We start from the raw sequence: 22,540 nt of genomic DNA, 5'->3' as shown, positions 1-22,540 counted from the left end.
AACTTATTTTTCTGTGGCTTTAAGTAAATGCAAGTCTACCTCAAACACGCAGTTACGGAAAAGTTCATCTTGACATTGTGTAAATACAGTGACAAATGTTGAATCCGCACATAAATATTGAAATGAGAAGGGAAAAAATGAATGGGAAGCTTTGGTTTCTGCTCTCTTTTGTACCTATCTTAATCCAAAGTGACTTCTGGTGTTTCAGGGGATCTGTTGTGGATTTGTGTGTGTACTCGAGAGCCTTTTCTTCCAGTGTGGGAAGATAGAATAACTCTTGATCAGATTACTGGACAGTTTGATGAGTTCAGAGCTGGTTTTATGTTGTAGCTCAACAATGGACCTCAGTACACCTTGAGAAAGCTGCTTAGCTGAGCAGCAAGTCAGTCTGCAATCTATGGTTCAGATTTATTCCACAGAAAATGTCATAAAATGGGAAGAAAGGTCATTTTTCAGTGCAAAGTCCCAATTTCTTCAATTATTTTGCTAAGAAGAGAAACCATATCTTTCATTTAATATTAGACATGTTTGAACATCACATTTTCACATAGCTACACGAACTGTGATCTATTTTGAGTAACATGGTGGTGTTTTCCCAACAGATGAACGTGAGGCAGTTCAGAAGAAGACCTTCACAAAGTGGGTTAATTCCCACTTGGCACGCGTGTCATGCAGAATTACGGATTTGTACACCGACCTTCGCGATGGAAGGATGCTCATCAAACTTCTGGAAGTTCTTTCGGGAGAGAGACTTGTAAGTGCCCGTTATATATTAATTGTGGGGGGTTTGGGTTTGGGTGGTTTTTTGCATACTTGGATTTTCTTCTGTTAGAGGAATATCTAAAATTAATTTAAATGAATGGAGCAAATTCTTTCTTTGGGTATGATGAGAGCGTCCCCTTGATACAAGCACAAGGGACTGGTGGGTAAGAAAATCCCCATAGTGAAAAATGCCACTGCACGAGAGGAAAACTGGGTGTCAGGAGACGGCTGGGTATCACTTTTTCATTCAGTTCCTTAAATGATGGCTACGCTCTTAACTACCTAATTTAAAGCAATCTTTTCAAAGAAGTATGGGTCTTTAGCTAAGTCCTAAGGCTACATGAGGTTGCGACTGTGTAATCGCCTGTCATCAAACACTCCTATTAACGGAAGCTCCGTGGCTTAGACTGTGGTTAATGAATTGAACATATGGGCGCAGTGCAGTGTCTGTAGAGTCAGGCAAGAGGGAGCATTCCCAGCGTGTCTGTGAGGGGAAGGAAGGAAACTCTGACGTGCGTGGAAGCGTCCGGAAGGGATGAAGGCATTGTGTGGATAGAGGTAACTAATCTCAGTGTTTGTCAACTACTGTTTGCTCAAAACACATTTGTCTCTGGGCCAGATCGTTTACTTCAGTGAGGTATTAGGTTTGACGTGTTCACTGGAGGTAGCAGATGTTGTTCGTGCAGGGATAACTGGGACCAACGTGCCCCGTTATTTGAGGATTCCGACAGCAGCCATGCCACCTCTGTTTAAATCTTTGTGTCCGCCTGCCAAGGTTTGATTTCCAGTGTCAAACAGCAGCGGTGAAGCTCAGACCAGTCGTGTGACTCTTGCTGCATGATTCATTTACATTTCTCACTGCAGGTTTTGAAAAATGCAAACAGAGCTTAGGCAGCGGTTTGGGCGGGGGGTGCGGGAGCCACCGGTGAGGCTGCTGGATCTGCACTTGCATCATCGTTTGCGTATCGCCTTGGCAGCTGCCCGCACCGCCACAAATTCCTTTTGTAGCTTCCTTATCTCAGGATGGAGGACAGCAGTCTGTGTTTGAACAGTACATTCCACCACACCTTCCTCTGCAAACAAGAATACAGATAACGCAATGCACTAAACCTTGAGACAATGACACACACCAAAAATATTCCAGGAGGGTTGGCACGTAGCATGCACTTGCTGATGTTCTCCAGCCTTTTGGAATTTATTTGAGCTGGTATTGGTTAGGTTCTGATATCTCCATGCCACCCAAGCAGAAAAAAGGCAGTATCTTACGCAGAAAGCTTAAAACCAAGACAAGAAACATGAAATGGTAAGAAAGCAATAAACAAACACAGAAACTGGCCTAGACAATTATTTTATTATGGTGTGTTTACTGATGCGGTAGAACAAACAGGAATTGTTCCCTCACTTTTGAAATGGGTTCAGATTCTGGAGCTGGAGCCAGATGCCCGTGGAACAGTCAGGTTTAGGATACTGGCCAGGGGAGCAGGATGCTCTTTGCCCTCCGAGACCTCCAGCCTCATTTGCACAAACCCTGCATTTTTCAAAAGCTCTTGTGATTTTTGATGGCGAAAACCCAGAGTCCTTGAAAAGTGTGTTGGAGAAAGTCAAAAATGAGAATGTCTGGTAAGGGTAACACCTACGTGTTCCTGTCGCCACTCAGCTTGACTCCTAAGCCTGGTGTTCAGTCCAGACCTTACTGCACAAGGTCCTCTGCACCATACACAATTTGGACAGAAATTGATAGCGTGCAATAGTCTCACTGACCAAAGCGGAAGAGTATCCAGCCAGTGTGAAAAGGCAATTGTAATTTTGTTTGCACACACAGCTAACCAGCTTCTCGCAAACAGAAAAATAAAGCTGAGGATTGTTTTCAGCACAAAATTAAGCATTTAGCTCAGTTTCTTCCATAACTATGTAAAGGATTAGTGAATTCCTTACAGTTCCTGGATGCTCAAAGGTCACACTGTTTGAGCACATGCTCTTTAGTAAGTTCTGCTACATTTTCTGTTGAAAAAGTGAAGATTTTTGATGTAAAACAAATTTTCCTGATAGTATGCATGTGAAGACCAAGTTTCATTAAATCCAATAAAGGATGCACTCAGCGTAGCCCGTCGAGGGTGAGACTGTACCTCGCTGTGTCTCTGGAGGCGGCGCGGGAGCGAGTGGCAGGTGCAGACCCACCTTGGGCAAGGCCGACTCGATGCCTCTTCCTCCTCTTGCTGCAGAACGGTGGGTTGAACTGTGGGGACAGGAAAATGGAACTTTCTGTCTCCTCAGGGTGCCCGACATTTTTTAGGCTGGGTGGCACTGTTCTTCTTGTCCATGCAGAATTTGGAAGTGCCTGCTTGGCTTTCGAAACCATTTTCTGCCACTGCGGCTCAGCAGTGGCCACAGTCCTGGTCGTTCCAGTGTTTTGGGAACGTCCCCCTAAAAGCATATGCACTTTGTGCCTCTTCAGAGGGACTTTTACACCCAAAAGCTGTGACAGGTTCCTGGAGAACCGTGCCGCCTGAAAGCTGAAGTGAAACTAATGACCTCGGGGGTTTCTGTGCCTGAAGAGCGTCTTTCTAGCAAGCGTTTGGTCTGTGTGCCACGCTGTTCTACAGGCTGCAGTGTCTAGGGACCAGAATGCGGCTCCGCTGAGGCTCTTGCTCTTGAATGCGGTCTGAGGCAAGGGTTTTGCCTGAGCTGTTTCCATGGCCAGTTAATTACGTTCACTGCAGAAAACAAGGAAGTGATGTCAATTAGTAGTTTGAGTACCTTTGGTGGCATCTCAGTGGGCACTGAACAGGCTGTTCAGCTGTAATCCTTATCTGCAGAACAAAGTTGCTTTAATGTTGTTCAGTTTGACAGGAGACTTCTACATGTTGCTCTTGTATTCATGGCTTTATCCGTTTGCACTGGGCCTTCCTAAGATTGTGTTACGTTGGTGTGGCTGATTTTTTTATTATTGTTTTTACTTTCTTTTCCTATGAAGAAATTGTTTGGAATAAATCTCTTCTGTTATTTTCAAAATATTTATCCTGCTTCAACTGACCACAAAAAAGCAATGACATTTCTTTCTCAGGGAGTTTTATTGAGTAGCTTACTGTCCAAATCTGAGCTCCTTTTTGGAGAATGTGCATCTGTATTTACAGCTACTCTCTGTGCCTTCATTACCAATTCCCTCTGTTGTGTATATGCCAGTTACCAGTTTGTTTCATATCTTTATCTTTGTAGAATCTTCTTTTTAAGTGTGGAAGAACTTGTACTGGGGAAAAAAACATGTTGGGAAATATAACAGGTGTGGCATGAACTTAACAAAATAATTTCTCTTCCAGCTAGTGAACGGATATACTAGACAGAAAAATGAAGGAAGTGAGCAGGGAGAATACTTGGAAAGGCAGATGAAATCGGCGCTCGGTGTTTGCAGCTCAGGTCTAGGGCATTGGCATTTCCACCACGGGTTTGACATGTGCTACCGTTATCCTTGTGTAAATGGGCTTTGAGATCTGAAAAGCAGTTTTGTCCACTGAGTTTGAAGGACAGGCGTGTACGGTGCTGCCGGCTGGGAGCGGACAACGTGCTGACTCGCCTGCCTGGACTGGACAGTTACTGTAACCAGCGCACTTTGGTTTTTAATTCCATCCACAGTAATACATGTTTTTGTTTTCCCTTTTACCTTCTAGCCCAAACCAACTAAGGGAAGGATGCGCATCCACTGCCTGGAGAACGTTGACAAAGCCCTCCAGTTCCTGAAAGAGCAAAGAGTGCACCTAGAAAACATGGGATCTCACGATATCGTGGATGGGAACCACAGGCTGACACTTGGCCTTATTTGGACCATTATCCTGAGATTCCAGGTAAAGATGTAGAAATACATGTTTGAGTTTTCCATACCTGTTTGTAATATCCTTCAGTGTGCTTTTTAAGAGCAGGACGTGCTCCAGAGCTAAGGGGAGAGGAAAAATTAATCTTTGTGGTGCTGCTGTCCTGTAGTGGCAGCCAGTGGGAGTTTCCTCTGTGGAGAGTCGTATGGTTTTATTTTTAAATGACTAATAAAGATGAAGCTCCATTCATAGAGCCGTACACTCTTGCAGACGCGGGGGAAATGCTGCCCTCAGCTTCCCCTCCCCGCCTCGGGGTGGTTATGGGTCACAGGCGGGCTCTGCCCCCACGGGTTCACGGTCCCCACAGCAATCGTTTTAGTGTCCCAGCTAAAGGCCGAGATTTCTTCTTTGCCAGCAAGTTGCACATCGGTCTTTGCCCTCAGTTAAAAAAGGCTGGAAAGTCCTTTTGCAGAAAGGATAATGACTTTATATAATAAATACAGGATTTATAATAAATAACATAGTAATAAATATTTAACAAATTTAACGTTCTCTTCATTTTGGTGTTGCTCAGTGTTTTCCTATTATTGAAGTATCCGCCAGGGAACTTCACGGAACCTACAATAATCTTTTAGAAAAGCCTTTTCTGTTGAAGTTTGAAGTGTTTTGTCAATGGACTAAACAAAGAGTAATCCTACAGTGAAATAAGGGCAGATGAAGCTTTGTTTTGACATGAATGCTCTTAAAAGAGGAAAAGCATTCACCTACTTCCACCCTGCCTGTCATCGCACATTTCCTTTGTTACTTACATTCCGATATAATTTCTTTCCATCTTTTCAAAATATGCAAAAACTGTGTTTTCTCACAGAAACATTTAAACCTTTTATGTTAATTTTAGATCCAAGATATCAGTGTTGAAACCGAGGACAACAAGGAGAAGAAATCTGCTAAAGATGCTTTGCTTTTGTGGTGCCAGATGAAGACAGCTGGGTGAGTGTGGATTAAGTGATTATCTCTAAAGCTCTTTCAGCATTTTGAGATTTTATTGAAATAATTTTAAATGGGCAAACACATATCTCTCCTTAAGTGGATTCAATCAAGACAAGTGAATTGATGTTTACAAGTCAGAAAATTCTGAATTTATTTTATTAATGCTGTGTGATAAACATACCAATCTGATAATCCATGAATACGTAGTAATATGCTGACTCTTTTTCACCCTGTTCTGAAGAAATAATGATACTTAAGATGTTTGCCACCAACTTTCCCCTCTTTCCGTATATATGGAAATATTTCCAAAATGCCTTTCTCTGGCAGTAACCTTCTTGCATAATTCAGTACCCGTTTGTAGAGATTCAGTGTGTTTCCCCTATGAAACTTGGATGTCCCTGTGCTCACGTGGGGCACTTCAGCATTATTCTAGCGATACTTCGTCTTCTCCTTCCAGGAGCTCTTAGGAAAGTGGTTTGTGAGCAGCCTCAAATTTTTGGAGACTTGCAAAATCCACAGCTCACCAAACAAATTAATTTTACATCTGTGTACCCGCGGGGCACAAAGGTGGCTGTTGTATGTGCTTTGTTTAAAGGTCAGACGGTGACAAGGGTCAGGCCTTGAAGAAGGATGCCATGGGATAGCTGATGATTTCAAGGAAAACTTAAAACATTGCTGCTCTTGTGGCACTGGCAGCCATCTAGATTGCTCTTACTCTTCTCCGTTCCTCCAGCTCTTCTCTTGAATTTCATATTTTGAGCACTGGCAAAGAATTCTTTGCCAGCAGCTATTATAAATCAAAGCAGGCTTTAGACTTGCAGGGATTTGGGACCTCACAGGCTGCAGGTTGAACAGCAAGTTATAAAATAGTAACTTCAAGTTGATTGCTTCGAAGGACATGTAGAGCTTTTGTCTGGAACGCATGTGAACTCTGTAGGGTTTACAAGAGTCAGTGAGATGCACTCTCCTCTGGTGTTGGTCATGGTGACACATTGTCCATGGTGGGATGATAATGTCGCACCCCTGGGTTTGCAGTGAGCGTGTCCCTCCTGCAGCCAGGTTCCAGCGAGGCAGCGCGCAGAGCTGTTCCGGGGACGCCCAACGAATGGCACTCTCTCTGCTTCTTGTTCTGCAGATACCCCAACGTCAACATCCACAACTTCACCACAAGCTGGAGGGACGGGATGGCTTTCAATGCACTAATACACAAGCACAGGTACGTGTGGGTAAATGTCTTTACGCGGTTTGAAAGCTGGGACTGCTGCAGGTTTTGCTGTTACATTGCAGCTTGATTTTAAAACGTGTGGAGAGGAAGAAATTGAAGAATTGCTGGGAGTTTTACAGCAACTTGCCTTGCTTTAGAGCTTTACTGCTCTTGCGGTCACAGAGAGCTCATCTGGGCAACAGCTTCTCACATCACGCGTCGAAACAGGTTGCATTTGGTTTGAAGAGAATAAATTATGCACAGTTGTTTTGGTTTGTGACTGACCAGGCTGGAAGAAGAGTTTTTGTACCTTAGCGAGTAATCAATGATCAGGTCTGGTTGCCTGGAATTCAGGGGTGGGAGGGAGAGACGACACACGACAGCAGCTGGGAGGGGAAAGAAATCCCTGAGCAGGGATGGCAAATCTGATGCTAGATTTTGGTGTGGCTGGGGCTGCTGCTCATTGGTAAGCTCGGGTGAAGCTATTGGGACGGTTTGCACACTCACAGGGGCATCAGGAGAGGCTGCGTGACCACGGCTTTGTTCCTTCTCCAGGTCACCTCTATTCCTGGTAAACTATCGTCTGCTTTTTGCCGTGGGCTGGGTTCTGCCGTGGCATGGGCAAGGCATTGCTTCGTTCCTCTAAATGCACAGGGCTACGGGGGAAGTGGAACCTTGGCAGCACGAGGGACCAGGTTTTCTGAGGATTGCAGATTTTAGTTCATTAAGGGTGGCTGCACTGTGCTTTGGGAAATCTAAAGAATTTTCCATCCTGTCTAGGCCTGATCTGATTGATTTTGACAAGCTGAAGAAATCAAATGCACACTACAATCTGCAGAATGCTTTTAACCTTGCAGAGCAACACCTTGGTCTCACTAAGCTCCTGGACCCCGAGGGTAAGAATTCCTGCAGTTTCAGCACTTTGCAGCTCTTTGTGGGCTCTTTTGTGCCACCCCTCCTTGGCGCAGGGCACAGCTCCTTGTGTTAGAGAGAAGCTGGATGCCGTTACTCACCTGGTGATATAGCCAGAGGGAAGCGGAGGATGAAGATGTGTCCTGCAGAGGCCTGAGCCCTGGGAGCACGAGAGCCCTTAATCCTGTGTTTGTTTTCCCCCATCTGACAAGATCACGGGACTGGCCGTGTGTGCATAAAATAGTTCCAGCTAGAGGCAGCCTTCCTGAGGAACACTTTCTGTGAGCTGGAAGATGAATAGTGTGGATTTCAGCAAATAGCAGCTTCTTCCACAGCCTGTCAGTGAGTTTTAGGCTGTGTTTTCGTGAGAGGGTGCACGCTCATGCATACTGGCAGCCGTGCTCACAATGCAAGGACAAGAAAATTTCTTGTCATAGGGCAAAGAGAGGCTTATGTGTTTGGGCGAGTTTCTTCTTGCTTATTTTCCAGTGCCTCAAAATTGCTGCAGGAAAGGAAATAATTTGTTTCCCGTCTGTATCTCTCAGAAGATTTGCCTGGACAGACATACAATTAGATTTGAATTCCTCTCTCCAAATACTGGTGTAGCATCGAAGTTCTCAGTTGACAGTAGTTCTGTGGACTCCCACAGACACTGGAGAGGTTATTTGGCTGTGCACAAGCTGTGGCAACGCCTGGAGCCTGACTCTGCGCCCCAAAACCTCACAGTCCGCACTGAAACAAAGAGCTAAAGCAGCACTGCTTAGCGACAGTTCAGTACTGTGCACTGTGTAATTCAGAACTGAGTTTATTTCTGATGAGGACATAATCTTAGGAGCTGAGCTACCACTGAACCCAGCTCTCTTTTACCCGCATCCTTGTTGCGTTACTAGCTTTGTTGTTTTAGCCCATGCACCCCCAGTATGCTCAGACAACTCATGTTTGTTTTGCAGATATCAGTGTTGATCATCCTGACGAAAAGTCAATCATCACCTACGTGGTGACCTATTACCACTACTTCTCCAAGATGAAAGCTTTAGCCGTTGAAGGAAAACGTATCGGAAAGGTTTGCAAGTTCAAATTATTATGAGTTGTTATAAAACAGTTGAAATATTTATGATTTTTTTCTTTCCTCGTGGGTGCTAGTTTTTTAAGAGTCCACCGTATGGTAGTTTTTAGTTTTGCTTTTTAACGTGTTTTGAATGTTAAGTATTCCCATGTGACTGTGAGGAGTAGTTAATTTCCAGCTGCCTTGTATTAGAAAACACTGGGCTGATGTTTTATTTTTGCTTGTTGATTTAGCATCATTGCTGCTTTTCCTTTCTCATTAACTGCTCCTCACCCTCTGGGCCCTCTGTCTCTTCTGGAGCCCAGAGAAGTCTCTCATTTAAAAAATGTGCAGTTACTCTCCTCCCTTTGGCAAAGTCGCCCCCGTCTTCCCAGCTGGCAGACTGAACGGGAGCCTGTTGTCAGCCTCAGCTCTGCCCCTCTGTTGCTGTGGGATCGCAGGAATTCACTGCTGAAAACGCCAAGTCCTCGTTCCTCGGGGATCCCAGCCCCGGCGGCACTGAGGAGTGAGCGATCCCTCCATAAGTCAAGTCCCTCAACAGTTTCTTTTATGTCGCTGGTTGGATTTAAGTGACTGAAGAACACCGCCCTTGTTATTCATGTTACGTTGTGCTGCTTGTTGCAGGTGCTTGACAATGCCATTGAAACTGAGAAAATGATTGAAAAATACGAATCGCTGGCTTCTGACCTTCTTGAGTGGATCGAGCAAACCATTATCATCCTCAACAACCGCAAATTCGCCAACTCGCTGGTTGGAGTGCAACAGCAGCTGCAGGCGTTCAACACTTACCGCACAGTGGAGAAACCGCCCAAGTAATTTTCGTCTTAGCTTAAAACAACAGTGGTCTTGTTTTGTTTAGTCAGTCATTGATTTTTTTAAAAAAACAAACACTTCCAAGTAATTTTAATCTTGGCTTAAGAATTTATTTTTTCTGAACAAACCCAGGTATCATGTTCCTAATTGTCACTCATCGTTATTACTTAGGGCCTGATTGCTCTATGCTATTCAATATGCTCGTAATAGCAACAACAAAATAATAATAAAATGTGTCTTAGTGATGCTGTGTGGCAGGAGCTCAGCATCCTGCAGGCTGTCCCTTCACCAAGGTGCCTGCCTTAGGAAATGAGTGGTAACGGCACGTGTTAGCACAGTAATATCACCAATACCAATATCATACCAATACCTTGCTGTTGAAAGAATCTTACCGCTTATCCAAAATCAAGAGGAAGCGTCTGGCTTTGTAAAACATTGCTGTGCTTACTAAAACTGGTACCACCCAAACTGTGCAGCTTATTTCTGGAAAGTTTCTTCTAGCGTTATATCAGATCTGTTTGTTATTTTTGTCTGATATAAGTTCTAATGGGTAATAATCACAATTCAAAGCATTACAGAGTATCCAGATGTCTTCTAAAATTGCAGCCTATTCCCTAGTGCCGATGGAGTTTGTTTATTTCCCAGGCGCACAACTCAGGGAAAAGAGTGGGAAGAGTTTATTGACTGCACTGGGCTTTAAATAAAACTTCCATTTCTTGAGTCGATAGACTAAACTGGGACAACACACGTAATAGAATAAAAAAATGCAGTCTTCTGCCCCTCGAGGGGCTTTAAATCTAAACACACAGACAACTGACTTCTGTGCAGTTTCTTTTCCTGTTTGACCCAGCGGGTTCAGGGCTGTGTGGGCTATTGCAGTTGCTTCCAGCCTTCACACAAGATGAAGGCGTTTATCTGAATGCTCCATTCATAATGTCAGTATTTTAAGCAAGTGCTTCGTAATACTTTAGTAGCAATGAAAGTTTTGTTGTAACTCAATTCTTTTGCACTATTTTGTTTAGATTTACAGAAAAAGGAAACCTAGAAGTGCTGCTTTTTACCATCCAGAGCAAAATGAGAGCCAATAATCAGAAAGTGTACATGCCAAGGGAGGGCAAACTCATCTCTGACATTAACAAGGTAAACCGAGCCACCTCCTCCTGTGTGATTCAGGATTTTATTGCTTCTTTCAGTCTCTCTCTCCACATACAACATTTACTGTCTGCAGGCCTGATGTGGGCACCAGGAGGGATGGGAGGAGGCACCTTTTCCTGGAGGTCAGACCCACTAATCTGAACCGAGTCCCTGGGTATCCCCAGCATCTGTGAGATCTGCACTGGAAAAATGCTCCGTCATTCTGTGCAGTTGGTGCCTTGCTCTGCCTTGCTCCTCCGGGGTCCTGGCCATTAGTGTTAATTGATGGAAAGCAGCAAAAATATCTCAGTATTGCAGCCCTCCCCATCTGCCCCGCTGCCCGCAGGGTGGGAGAGGGAAAGGAGTGCCATTACTCATCTCCTGGGTTCCCTCTAGGGTTTGTGCAGCCATTTATTTTTCTTTTTTTTTTTCTTTTTTTGTGCTGATGCAGCTGGCAGAACAGCAGCAGAGCTGACAAGCCCTTTCAAGGATAACAAACACCTTAAACCTGCGAGCTTTCCTCGTTTGTATTTAATCATGCTTGTCATTCCCCGAGCGGCTGCCGTGGGTGTCTGTGTGTCCTGGGAGCAGTAAACTGCCCAGCTCTCCTGCTCGCATTAAGCCCCTGCGCCTGCAAATGCCTAAAATACTTGGCTTTCAGGCAATTTCACATCTGTTAGGATTTAGAGCAATCCAGGGTAGTTTGTGTTTAATTGTGGGTGTTTTTGTTGTTTGTAAGAAGATCTGAAAGGTGATTAGCTGGCTTTCAATATGCTTCTAAGACTTCTTGGGTTTGTAATATTAATGTCATGCGTGTGAGTAACTTGTGGCTTTGGGGGAAAAAGGGATGGGTATGCACCAAAACTAACAGAGTTCTGCAGTTGTTTTCTTTTCCAAAGTGGTTGAAATAAAGAACAGCAATTGTATGTTGATTTTAGAGGTGAGAGGCATGAATCTCTAATTCTCATTTCCTAAAGGAAAAAGATAGAATCCGCTTATTTGGGAGTAGCGCTCAGAAGTTGGGTTTTTTAAAACAAATACTCTCTTTGCTTAGGCTCGGTTGGAGGCAAAAAATAAATGAACTCATGAAAATGCATCTGAGAAACAAGTCTTATGCCCCTTACTCAGAAAATGAGTGGATTAAAAGCAAATTTAAAGTCATGCGCTTATATTAGCAGGCAAGTTATAAGGCCAGCCAATACAAACCATATTTATTGGCATATAAATAAATCAGCCAGTTTGGTGAAACTTGGCTGTAGTGACTTCAGTCCTGATCTCATGCGAAGCCGACGTGATTTATCATAATCCTATCAGAATACGTGTTTAGAAGATGCGTGTTTCTTCCCCATGTCTTCAGGCCTGGGAAAGACTGGAAAAAGCCGAACATGAAAGAGAACTGGCACTGCGAAACGAGCTCATCAGACAAGAGAAACTGGAACAACTCGCACGCAGATTTGATCGCAAGGCAGCTATGAGAGAAACTTGGCTGAGCGAAAACCAACGTCTCGTTTCTCAGGTGCTGCTTTCAGAAATTCTTGTGTGACTAAAATGATTCCCATGAGTAATTACAGGATACAGTTCTTGCAAAGAGAACATTTCTTCCCCATGCCTCATATTTTCCTGCATCTATGTATATTTATGTGTGTTGTATGTGTGCACAAATGTATATTTAGGGTATACGTGTATGTACTGTATGTCCTGTCTTTCATGCATTTGGGATATCCCTTCCTCGATTCTATCATTTGCACTCTGGGGATACTGATGTGGAAGTGTCTACCCACAGTCAAGATTTTCTTTATCTGAATAGTTTGGTCCATTCAGTGGAATTAGCCCAGGAATTAATTTTATTTTTTAATATTAGAGATTACTTAAAAAAAAATCCAAACCCCCGACTTAATCCTGATGGCCACCAGGATTCTTCCCCCAAAGGCAGTAAATGATACCTCTGATTTAATCAGTGGTTCTCTGGTACCTCTGACTTTATTAAAGACTTTTCAGAGCCTGTCAAGATCTCAAGTTTGCTAACAAGTGTGTTCTGCACGATCAGAAATGGTGTTGTGAGCAGCAGAGCTTTTCTCCTCAGCAGCCGTTACTGAAGAGGCGTCTCTGTCTCTACAGGATAATTTTGGCTTTGACCTTCCAGCAGTAGAGGCCGCAACGAAGAAGCACGAGGCCATTGAGACAGACATTGCAGCATATGAAGAACGAGTCCAGGCCGTGGTTGCGGTTGCGAAGGAGCTCGAGACTGAAAATTACCATGATATCAAACGCATCACTGCGAGGAAGGACAACGTTATCCGCCTGTGGGAGTATCTGCTGGAGCTGCTCAGGGCGCGGAGACAGCGACTGGAGATGAATCTCGGTCTGCAGAAGATTTTCCAGGAAATGCTGTACATTATGGACTGGATGGATGAGATGAAGGTAGGTGTTAGCCATTTCAGAACGTAGACCAAATATTCTGGAGAGGTGTACGTGTCCTTTTTTGTAAATTTTTGAGATTCATTTTGCCGCTCTGGTGTAATAGACAAAGCTGAAGATCCAGATTCAAGAGCAGTGAACAAATTCCTTATACCTTATGATGATTTTTTTAAAAAGAAAGATGAAGAACAAGTAAAGAAAAGGAACAAATTTGCTCCTATAAAAAAAGCTACTTTTCAGCTTCATGCCTCTCTCATAAGGGGCAGAGGCTTTGGTCACAGTGCTTGGGTAAGGATGACGATTTTGGTGAAAGGGAGTTAAATATTCTCTCGTTCTTCATAACAATTACATGGGGAACAAGTCACCTCTTCACCCTTGTGCTTTAAAAAGCCTGAATTTCTTCCTGTCTGTTCTCCTGGGATGTGGGGAAGGACCGTGACTTTGTTCCCGTCCATCAGCCAGCAGAGCTGGGAAGCTGTTGGGGGAGAGCAAGACGTGAGCAGCTCGGCGGCAGCTCCCAGCACCTGCGCCGAGGGCTTTTCCTCGGTCCTGCTGAGCTCACTTCACTCCTCAGCATCCTCGGCTTCAAACCGCATTAAAGAGCAGTCAGGTTCTTCATGGTTGCCGGTGATTTTAAAAATATTGGCTCCAATTCCTACCAACCATGTCACTAGACATTGGAAATCTGTCTCCTTATGGGCCTGGTGTTTCTCTGGATTTAGATCAGTGTAACGACAGAGAACAGTGGAGTCATTAAGAAACAAACAGTTTATGGCCTCCAGCCTGTTTTACTCATCTTTTACATTTTGATCAGGTGCTTCTGCTGTCTCAAGACTATGGCAAACATTTGTTGGGAGTCGAAGACCTGTTGCAGAAACATGCTCTTGTGGAAGCTGACATCGCTATTCAGGCCGAGAGAGTCAGAGGGGTCAATGCGTCTGCTCAGAAGTTTGCCACCGATGGAGAAGGTAACGAGCAGCCAACATGTCCTTCTTTGTCCTAATTACGTATGAGGTTATCTATAATTATGCCTCATTAGTTCTGCAAGGCATATTAGGTTAAACTCAGCCCTGGAATAAGAGAATCCAGCTTCATTTATTCCTTTTTTACTCTGTCAATGATTAATTTGTCCAGGTACCTGCTCAAGAATTCATTGTGACACAGTGTTTCACGTGGGATGTCACGCTCCTACCAGCAGCTGCTCTGGCTTTGTCGTAGTCACCAGTAATTCCTGTTCTGTGTTTCTAATACAAACAATACAAATTATTGGACCCAGTCTGATGTTGTCCCAATTTATGCTAAATGAAAGCAATTCCACTAGACCAGGGTCATTAACTAGAGTAAATGCCGTTCATTTTGTGCAGTTGTGTGTATGAAGCTGGTCTAAATCTGGAGTAGCGAGTTTTATTTCATTGAAAACAGTCATGAATGTCTTTCAGGTTTTTTTTTTATTTTATGCAAAGAGCAGTTTTCCTGATCTGAGTTGTTTTATGTGGGACTTGAATAGTTCACAATTTCAGGAGAATAACTATGAATTGTTTTGTGTAAGCTCTGCAGAGAGAGCAAAGAGGAATTAAGAATGGCCTGTGCCCCAGCTGTACTCAGGCAAATGAGTAAGTCAGAGTCGTAATGTACTTTTTGTATCTGACCAGGTTACAAGCCCTGTGACCCGCAGGTTATCAGGGACCGCGTGGCGCACATGGAGTTCTGTTACCAAGAGCTGTGCCAGCTCGCCGCCGAGCGCCGCGCGCGCCTGGAGGAGTCCCGGCGCCTCTGGAAGTTCTTCTGGGAAATGGCTGAAGAAGAGGGTTGGATCCGGGAGAAGGAACAGATCCTGTCATCTGATGACTACGGGAAGGACCTAACCAGTGTCATCCGCCTCATGAGCAAACATAAGGCGTTTGAAGACGAAATGAGCGGTCGTAGTGGCCACTTTCAGCAGGCGATAAAAGAAGGTGAAGACATGATTGCGGAGGAGCATTTTGGGTCTGAGAAAATCAGAGAAAGAATTAAGGATATCCGGGAGCAGTGGGCTAACTTGGAACAGTTATCTGCCATTAGGAAGAAGCATCTGGAGGAAGCCTCTCTCCTCCACCAGTTCCAGGCTGATGCCGATGACATTGACGCGTGGATGTTGGACATCCTCAAAATTGTCTCCAGCAACGACGTTGGCCACGATGAATATTCCACTCAGTCCTTGGTCAAGAAACACAAAGATGTGGCTGAAGAGATTGCGAGTTACCGGCCGATCATTGACTCACTCCACGACCAGGCGAAGGCTCTGCCGCAGGAGCACGCCGGGTCTCCCGATGTGCAGGGCAGGTTGTCCGGAATCGAGGAAAGATACAAAGAGGTTGCGGAGCTGACTCGGCTGCGGAAACAGGCCTTGCAGGATACCCTTGCTCTTTATAAGATGTTCAGCGAGGCAGATGCTTGTGAGCTTTGGATTGACGAAAAGGAGAAGTGGCTGAATAACATGCAGATTCCAGAGAAGCTGGAGGACCTGGAGGTGATCCAGCACAGGTGAGAATGCCTTTGCCAGGAAGCTTGGGGAATACTGGGCGGAAGTTTTTTCCACCAGCTACCTTTTTCAGCTTGCCTGTGGCTCAGGTTCTCTAATGCCTGTGTGATCTTTTTTGGTTTGTTTTTCCCTTGCCCTCCAGATTTGAAAGCTTAGAACCAGAAATGAACAACCAGGCATCCCGTGTTGCCGTTGTGAACCAGATTGCCAGACAGCTAATGCACAGCGGCCATCCAAGTGAGAAGGAGATCAAAGCACAGCAAGATAAACTCAACACAAGGTAAGCGAAGGCCTCGTGCTCATGAACACGACATTGGCTGAAACAAGTACAGCGGGGTCATTTGTGGGTTTTATGTGTGGTTTTAAAGATACGCTGTTACCTGAGGTCTCTTCAAGGTAGGCCCTTAAAGCTTCAGAAGGAAAAAGAGCTGCGTCTCTCAAGTATTTGATTAACAGATGGAGTTTTGCTATTGACTTCATCAGGTCCTGAGTGTATCAGTACCTTGATTTGAGAGCTGGAAATTTACTGTAGTAACTATTATGATAAAAACGAAACCAATAGCATTTCATATAAACTCACTCATTTTTTCAGCTTCAAAATAAACCGAGAGAGTACATTTAGCGTGAAAGTCAGGTGTAAATAGGAGTTTTTCACTTGTGAAAAAATTATACTTTTAAGGACTGGAACTTGACGTATTCTAACGTATGCCATTGCTTCGTTAGTGGTTGTTTTGCTAAAACTATTGATGATATGGGAAGGACAGAAAAACATGAATAGTTGACTTATTTCATGGCTTACCAAGGTAACACAAGCAACTACTCAGCAGTGTTGCGATGTCCTTTTCCCTCGTTATACACAAACCTCAATTTCTCTGCTTCTCTCCCCACAAATTTCAGGTGGAGCCAGTTCAGGGAACTGGTAGATCGGAAGAAGGATGCTCTACTCTCTGCTCTGAGTATCCAGAACTACCACCTTGAATGTAACGAAACCAAGTCCTGGATCAGGGAAAAGACCAAAGTGATCGAATCCACACAAGATCTGGGTAATGACCTGGCCGGAGTGATGGCCCTGCAGAGGAAGCTGACGGGCATGGAACGTGACCTGGTAGCCATCGAAGCCAAGCTGAGCGACCTGCAAAAAGAGGCAGAAAAGCTGGAATCGGAGCATCCTGACCAGGCACAGGCTATCCTTTCGCGGCTCGCGGAAATCAATGATGTGTGGGAAGAGATGAAGACCACCCTGAAGAACCGGGAAGAGTCGCTTGGAGAGGCAAGCAAACTGCAGCAGTTCCTCAGGGACCTGGATGACTTCCAGTCTTGGCTGTCCAGAACGCAGACCGCCATCGCATCCGAAGATATGCCAAACACGCTGACCGAGGCTGAGAAACTGCTCACTCAACACGAGAATATTAAGAATGAAATCAACAATTACGAGGAAGATTATCAGAAGATGAGGGACATGGGTGAGATGGTGACACAAGGGCAAACTGATGCTCAGTACATGTTCTTACGCCAGCGCCTGCAAGCTTTGGACACTGGATGGAATGAGCTTCACAAAATGTGGGAGAACAGGCAAAATCTCCTTTCCCAGTCTCACGCCTACCAGCTGTTTCTCAGAGACACCAAGCAAGCAGAAGCATTTCTTAATAACCAGGCAAGTGGTCAAGATAGACCTTACTTCATTTCTACAGCTTGGCACCGTGTAGTGCAAGCAATTAAATAACAAGATCATTTGGCAGGAGAGCTACAAATGGATAAATTGCCCTTTTTTAAAACTCTAACTTGTTTATTGTATTTTACTTCTAACTGTTCTTGGGAGATGGGTTTTTTTTCGTATGTGGTGAATTGTTGGAGCAGACAGCGTAGCCTGAGTGTGATGCTGAGATCTCTGTGCTTTATGCTCAAATCGCAGGAGTACGTTCTGGCGCACACGGAGATGCCCACTACCTTGGAAGGAGCAGAAGCTGCCATTAAAAAACAGGAGGATTTCATGACCACGATGGATGCCAACGAAGAAAAGATCAATGCGGTTGTAGAGACTGGCAGGAGGCTGGTTAGCGATGGGAACATCAACTCCGACAAAATCCAGGAGAAAGTGGACTCTATTGATGACAGGTAAGGTCAGAATGTTGGCAGAGTGTAGCTGTTCGTACTTTAATTCTGTTTTCTGAGAGATGACCTTTTAGCAGAATCCAAACACAACGTAACATGTTAGACAATGTCTGTTGCAGACTGTTTTCTTTGTCCTGTGGAAAAACAGGAACTGTAATGTTTCAAAAATATGCCAGGTGAATCTTAATTAAATGTTACCTCTCCCATTTTCTAGAGACTTACTAGGTAATGAGCTTACTACCCAGAATTTGGCTGTATTAGAGTTGCTATAAAATTCTTGGAGTATTAACAGAGTTTTTATTACGGTGGGAGCTGCAGCAGTTAGCTATACCTGGTTCCGCAGGTCTTGGTTTCCTCTGCTGTCTCGTAGCTGATTGAATTGTCATAATGTGTTCCTGTCGTTCCTGTGAGGAAGGAATGTGGCTCTTCAGGAGCGTAACTGGCGCTGGATCTACCCGCCCGCTCGGCTTTGATCACCTCCAGCTCGACTGGCCCTTCTGCAATCAGATTAGGAAGCACTGGTACAAATGTGTCTTTCATCCTAGAACAAGTCTTTAGCTTTGTCTCTCTAGCTGTGGCATGGATCCTATAGAACGCTGAGTTTCTTTTTCTTTGGAACCAAATGTTCCGTTTTGATGGCTGTGATTCATGGTTGTTTCTGCCATTGGTTTGAATAACAGTGGAGGATTTCAAGGCGCTTTTCAATCCTGAATATCAGAACACAGCAGTAAGCCCATATGGAACTTTTATGTCAAATGTTGTGACCCTTTTATCAGACTTGCATTGTCCCACAGCTGGTAAGCTCAGAATTACCCAAATGCCTTTATCTCCAAGGAGAAACTGAAGTAGTTCAGCAAATGCTGTACCTTTCCTTTTTGGGCAAACACGTCCCACTGTGTACGCACCCACTGTAGCTGTGGCTCGTGGCTTCAAGAAGGTGGATGTTCCTGTTCCTGGAGCTTGCTGAGGGATTCCGAGCCCTCCAACGACCTCACCCCAAGTGCACCTCACAGTTTCATTCTCCCTCTAACCAGCTGGACCCTCTTTAGATCCCAAAGAGAAGCTGCAACGGCCAGGAAGAGGAGATTGTATGAAAACAATCACGGTGAAAGCTAGGAAATGAATTTTCCTCTTTTACCATCTCTGACTTTCAGTGACCTGTGCTCTAAGTTTTCCCATCCACTTAGGAAAGCAGGAGGCCTTGATCCTGGCCGGGTGCCTTCTTTCTGCAGCATTTGGAATATTAGGAGACAGCGTCGCAGGATGGAGTAGCACATGGTCAGCTGGGATGCTCTGGTGACTGTTCCCCTGTGTCCCCACTGTCCTGTGTCACCCCAGCGTCCCCCCGGGCCGTCCTGCCTGGGGGACGTGTGCTGGAGTTCCCACTCCGAATGGCAGGCAGCTCCCAGAGGCCGAATGTTTTGTGAGCCCACTTTTTCCCAACGCATTTCCTCAATTCCAAAGCTATTTACGCAGAGCGCTGCAAAAACCATCCGACGCGCTGCTATTCAGGAAATCCGTGTGATCGCTCTCCCGGCCTGTGAGGCTGATAAGCCTGGAGAACAAAGGCCCAGGGCTGGGCGCAGTGGGAGTGGTAGCAAAGGAAGCCTCTTTGGTTTGACAAAAATCTGCTCTCCCAACCAAGCTCCACCTGCCTGTATAACAAAGGACCAAAACAAACAAGCACAAGTATGCGTAGTGGCTCCATACTTCCCATATGGAGCTCTTTGTAGTTTTTCGTATTGTTGCTAGTGTTTTTTGCAGTCGTGCTTTCAAGCTGTTCCAGAGGAGAGCACACCGTCCGTGGGTACAGCAGACAGACCCTGCTCCGAATGGTTCCATCCAAATGGACGTGGAGGCGCAGGCTGAGGAAGGAGAGTGCAGGAGCAGAGTTGGGGCTGCGCAGTTGGAGAGAAACACCTCAGTACAACCTTTTAGTGCTGTTCACAGGGAGGAATAAGTGGGAATAAGGACATGGAGAAAGGATGCAGGAAGGAGCTGGGTTTGGATAAAGCTGCCACTAGGTAGCTTTTCCAGCTCGGGAAGGAGCTGGTCTCCCAGCACAGCTGCCCCTGCTTTGGTGCCTTCTGCTGTTTCTGCCAGCGCAGAGAAGCGTTTCCTCCTCCGTTTTCTCTTCGAAGAGCATAAGGGCACTGCCCTGGTCTGTGTTGCCTACACACGGCCTCTGATTCTGCAGGCAAGATTTAGTTTGATGACAGTGGCAGATCTGACTCAGATTGTGATCTGAGTCTGGTTTTCATCACCTTTTGTATTTGTGCAACTTTCTGCTCAGCAGAGAACAGAAGTAATTTCTGCTCTTACCCATTCAGAAAGGAGAATACCTATCGTTTGCTGCAACACCTAGAGCAGCTAATGCTGCCTTGCATATATCTCAGTATTCTTAGCAGGCAGTTGCATTCACGCTATGTGTAAGATTTATTATTCCTGCACAGGCTTTGAAAGCCACAGGCTTACAGTTAAACCACAAGTGATTCTGTCAGTTTGCAGCATTGTTAGCATTCTTGGGGGCCTCTGGGGAGACAGCCCAGGCACAGTGTGGCAAATTTTGGATTAATTTGAGTCAGACACCTCCTTGTGCTGAACAGGCTTCATTTTTCTCTTTTAGATTCTTCCTAATGTTGCCACAGAAGGAAGATGCCCCCATGTTTTAACTGACTCCAGTACATCCCCCATCCCCTCTTTTACCGTGTAGGTCTGGCTTAGCTTGGACATTTGGACCTTTTCAGTATATGCAGAAGGAAGCCCCCTTTTAATGCGGCCCTAGGCAATGCTGTGGTGTAAGTCATATATGTGATTAGTTATGTGAACAGGCAGATGAATTCAAAGTCATTCTGCAGAGCAACCTCTTCTGGGATCTTCTTCCACGAATTCTGTTCTCCAGCCTGTCTGCCTGTTCATTCTGCCTAATGCCCTTCTGATGTACTGGTAGTAGAGGGTAGGAGCAGCTTTCTGGTGATAGAGGTAGATATGCACAGAAAAGTCTAAAATCTCTGCCACTGGAGCTTTTAAAGAATTTAGGGAAACCTGAACAAGGAACTGATAATATTTAGTTATAGCCAGTCTGGGAGCAGGAGAGCAGACCAAATGAATTCTCAATGTCCTTAATTCCCATAAAAATAGCATCAATTCTACGGTGAAAATACAGGAATTCCTGCCTGTTCCATCCTCAAAATACAGCTCCCACATCTTCAGGTACCCGCTTTAAACCTTGTCACAGTTCAGCCCTGTTCTTCAGAGAATACTCGTCTTTCAGCCTCATTCCAGGTCATCTTGAACAACCAAACAACCTTTTACAGTTAAATAGCTCTAAGTGCCAAAGATCATATTTGTTATGCGGAGAAAAAAAGCAAAACCAAGAACGATGTCATCATGTGTTTGATATCCCTGCGTGGTTTCACTTCAAAGCTCCTGAAGTTAGAATTTCCAGCACTCTCTAGGAGATATTTTTGTTTGTTTTCTGAAGTCAAGTTTTCTCAGCATAAGAACTTCTCTACTTACTCTTAGCTCTATTCAAGTAAGTGCCATGAAAATTCTCCTTTTAATTTCACAACTTGTGTCCTCTCCAGAATACATGAGTCTATAATGTAATCTAGCCTTGAATCTATGAAGTCATCACGATAAAATCACCCAAGCAATTTCTTGCTTCATTTTAGCAACCTGAGTAATGCTCTGTATTTGCCCAGGCATATAAAAAGCAGCCAAGCAGGAGTGGAATCAACCCCAAGGATGTTAGCTGTGTTATAGAGGTTTTTCCTAAGGCACAATATGTGTGTCCTTTCCTTTGTGCCCTCTCAGGTAACACCTGTCAAACCTTGGTTTGGACTCCAGCCCCTGGCTTTGATGGGTACATATGTCTTCCTTGCCGTCTGATCTGTAAATCAATTTTCCTGACCTACGGCTGTAGAGATGCTGCTTACCTGGTTATTCAGAGGAAGCTGCTGAGACAAAACAGAAGCAATTTGTAGTCCTGTAAAGGGTTTTCTCCTGTTCCTCTGCCTACAGACCTTGTGCTTTTATGTAGAACGTGTTCCTAAGTATTCCTCGTGTTTCTGAAGTCCCTAAATTTGTGCCAGACAGCTTGCTCTGGTACCTTATTGTAGATCAGGAAAAGTGGTATCTTAATCCAGTTGTTGTCGCCAACGTGTAATTTATAGTGTCTTAGAATATAATGAGTCTCTGGAGATTTTCACTGACATGGATTTATTTAGCTGTTGCCAGTATGTGCTGAGATCATCTTATGAATTGCCACCCTTTAAAATAATTTCCAACTCTCTATCCGTATTTATCTCAGGTTATTACAGAGGACAGCAATATTTCACTTTGAGACCCTGTACAGTGAAATATGAACAAATCCAACACAATGAGAAGTAAATAAAAATTATCTTCTTTACTCTGCCTCCTCTATATAAATTGCCTCATAAATAATGAAAGTACTGAAGGACAGGGGTAACTACGCCAAACTGAGCATTAGTTCAAAACCCATTCAGAGGTCCCTTGGGAATCAGCTCCTCAGCACCGTGGCCATTTGAAGAACCAGCAAGAGCCCTGGGACTGCCAGCCTGGCTGATTCTTCAGGGGGCAAACGGTCACGGATTAAAAACAGGGCTTCTGGACTAAACTCCGCTTCGCTCTGCTCTTAAACGATCAGAAAAAATACGTTCCAATGTGCATAAAGCTTCTATTTGCAGAACCACACAGGTATGTTGCCTGCGTTGTTTGCTAAATACAGCAATTGGAAGGTTATATAAACCGCTCAGCTTTGTTCAGGAGCAGGAAGTGCT

At 44.6% G+C, this 22,540-nt stretch overlaps 1 protein-coding gene across 5 annotated transcripts in view; it reads left to right on the top strand.

Annotated features, from left to right (window-relative positions):
* The window catches only part of SPTBN1 (spectrin beta, non-erythrocytic 1), a 114,683-nt gene that overhangs the window by 66,445 nt on the left and 25,698 nt on the right, over nt 1-22,540 (top strand). For all 5 annotated transcript variants that reach the window (XM_065630762.1, XM_065630761.1, XM_065630760.1 and 2 more), the window contains exons 3-17: nt 603-754; nt 4,428-4,601; nt 5,467-5,558; nt 6,694-6,774; nt 7,543-7,658; nt 8,625-8,737; nt 9,365-9,552; nt 10,576-10,693; nt 12,045-12,203; nt 12,806-13,108; nt 13,920-14,073; nt 14,758-15,628; nt 15,769-15,906; nt 16,524-17,280; nt 17,539-17,741. In XM_065630762.1, the coding sequence (XP_065486834.1) occupies nt 603-754; nt 4,428-4,601; nt 5,467-5,558; nt 6,694-6,774; nt 7,543-7,658; nt 8,625-8,737; nt 9,365-9,552; nt 10,576-10,693; nt 12,045-12,203; nt 12,806-13,108; nt 13,920-14,073; nt 14,758-15,628; nt 15,769-15,906; nt 16,524-17,280; nt 17,539-17,741 (3,619 nt within the window). The remainder of the gene's footprint in view (nt 1-602; nt 755-4,427; nt 4,602-5,466; nt 5,559-6,693; nt 6,775-7,542; nt 7,659-8,624; nt 8,738-9,364; nt 9,553-10,575; nt 10,694-12,044; nt 12,204-12,805; nt 13,109-13,919; nt 14,074-14,757; nt 15,629-15,768; nt 15,907-16,523; nt 17,281-17,538; nt 17,742-22,540) is intronic.

Source organism: Caloenas nicobarica, chromosome 3 (genome assembly GCF_036013445.1).
Source record: "Caloenas nicobarica isolate bCalNic1 chromosome 3, bCalNic1.hap1, whole genome shotgun sequence".
Lineage (NCBI taxonomy): Eukaryota > Metazoa > Chordata > Aves > Columbiformes > Columbidae > Caloenas > Caloenas nicobarica.
The sequence above is the reverse complement of the archived record's forward strand: the minus strand, read 5'-3'. Positions and strand labels throughout refer to the sequence as shown.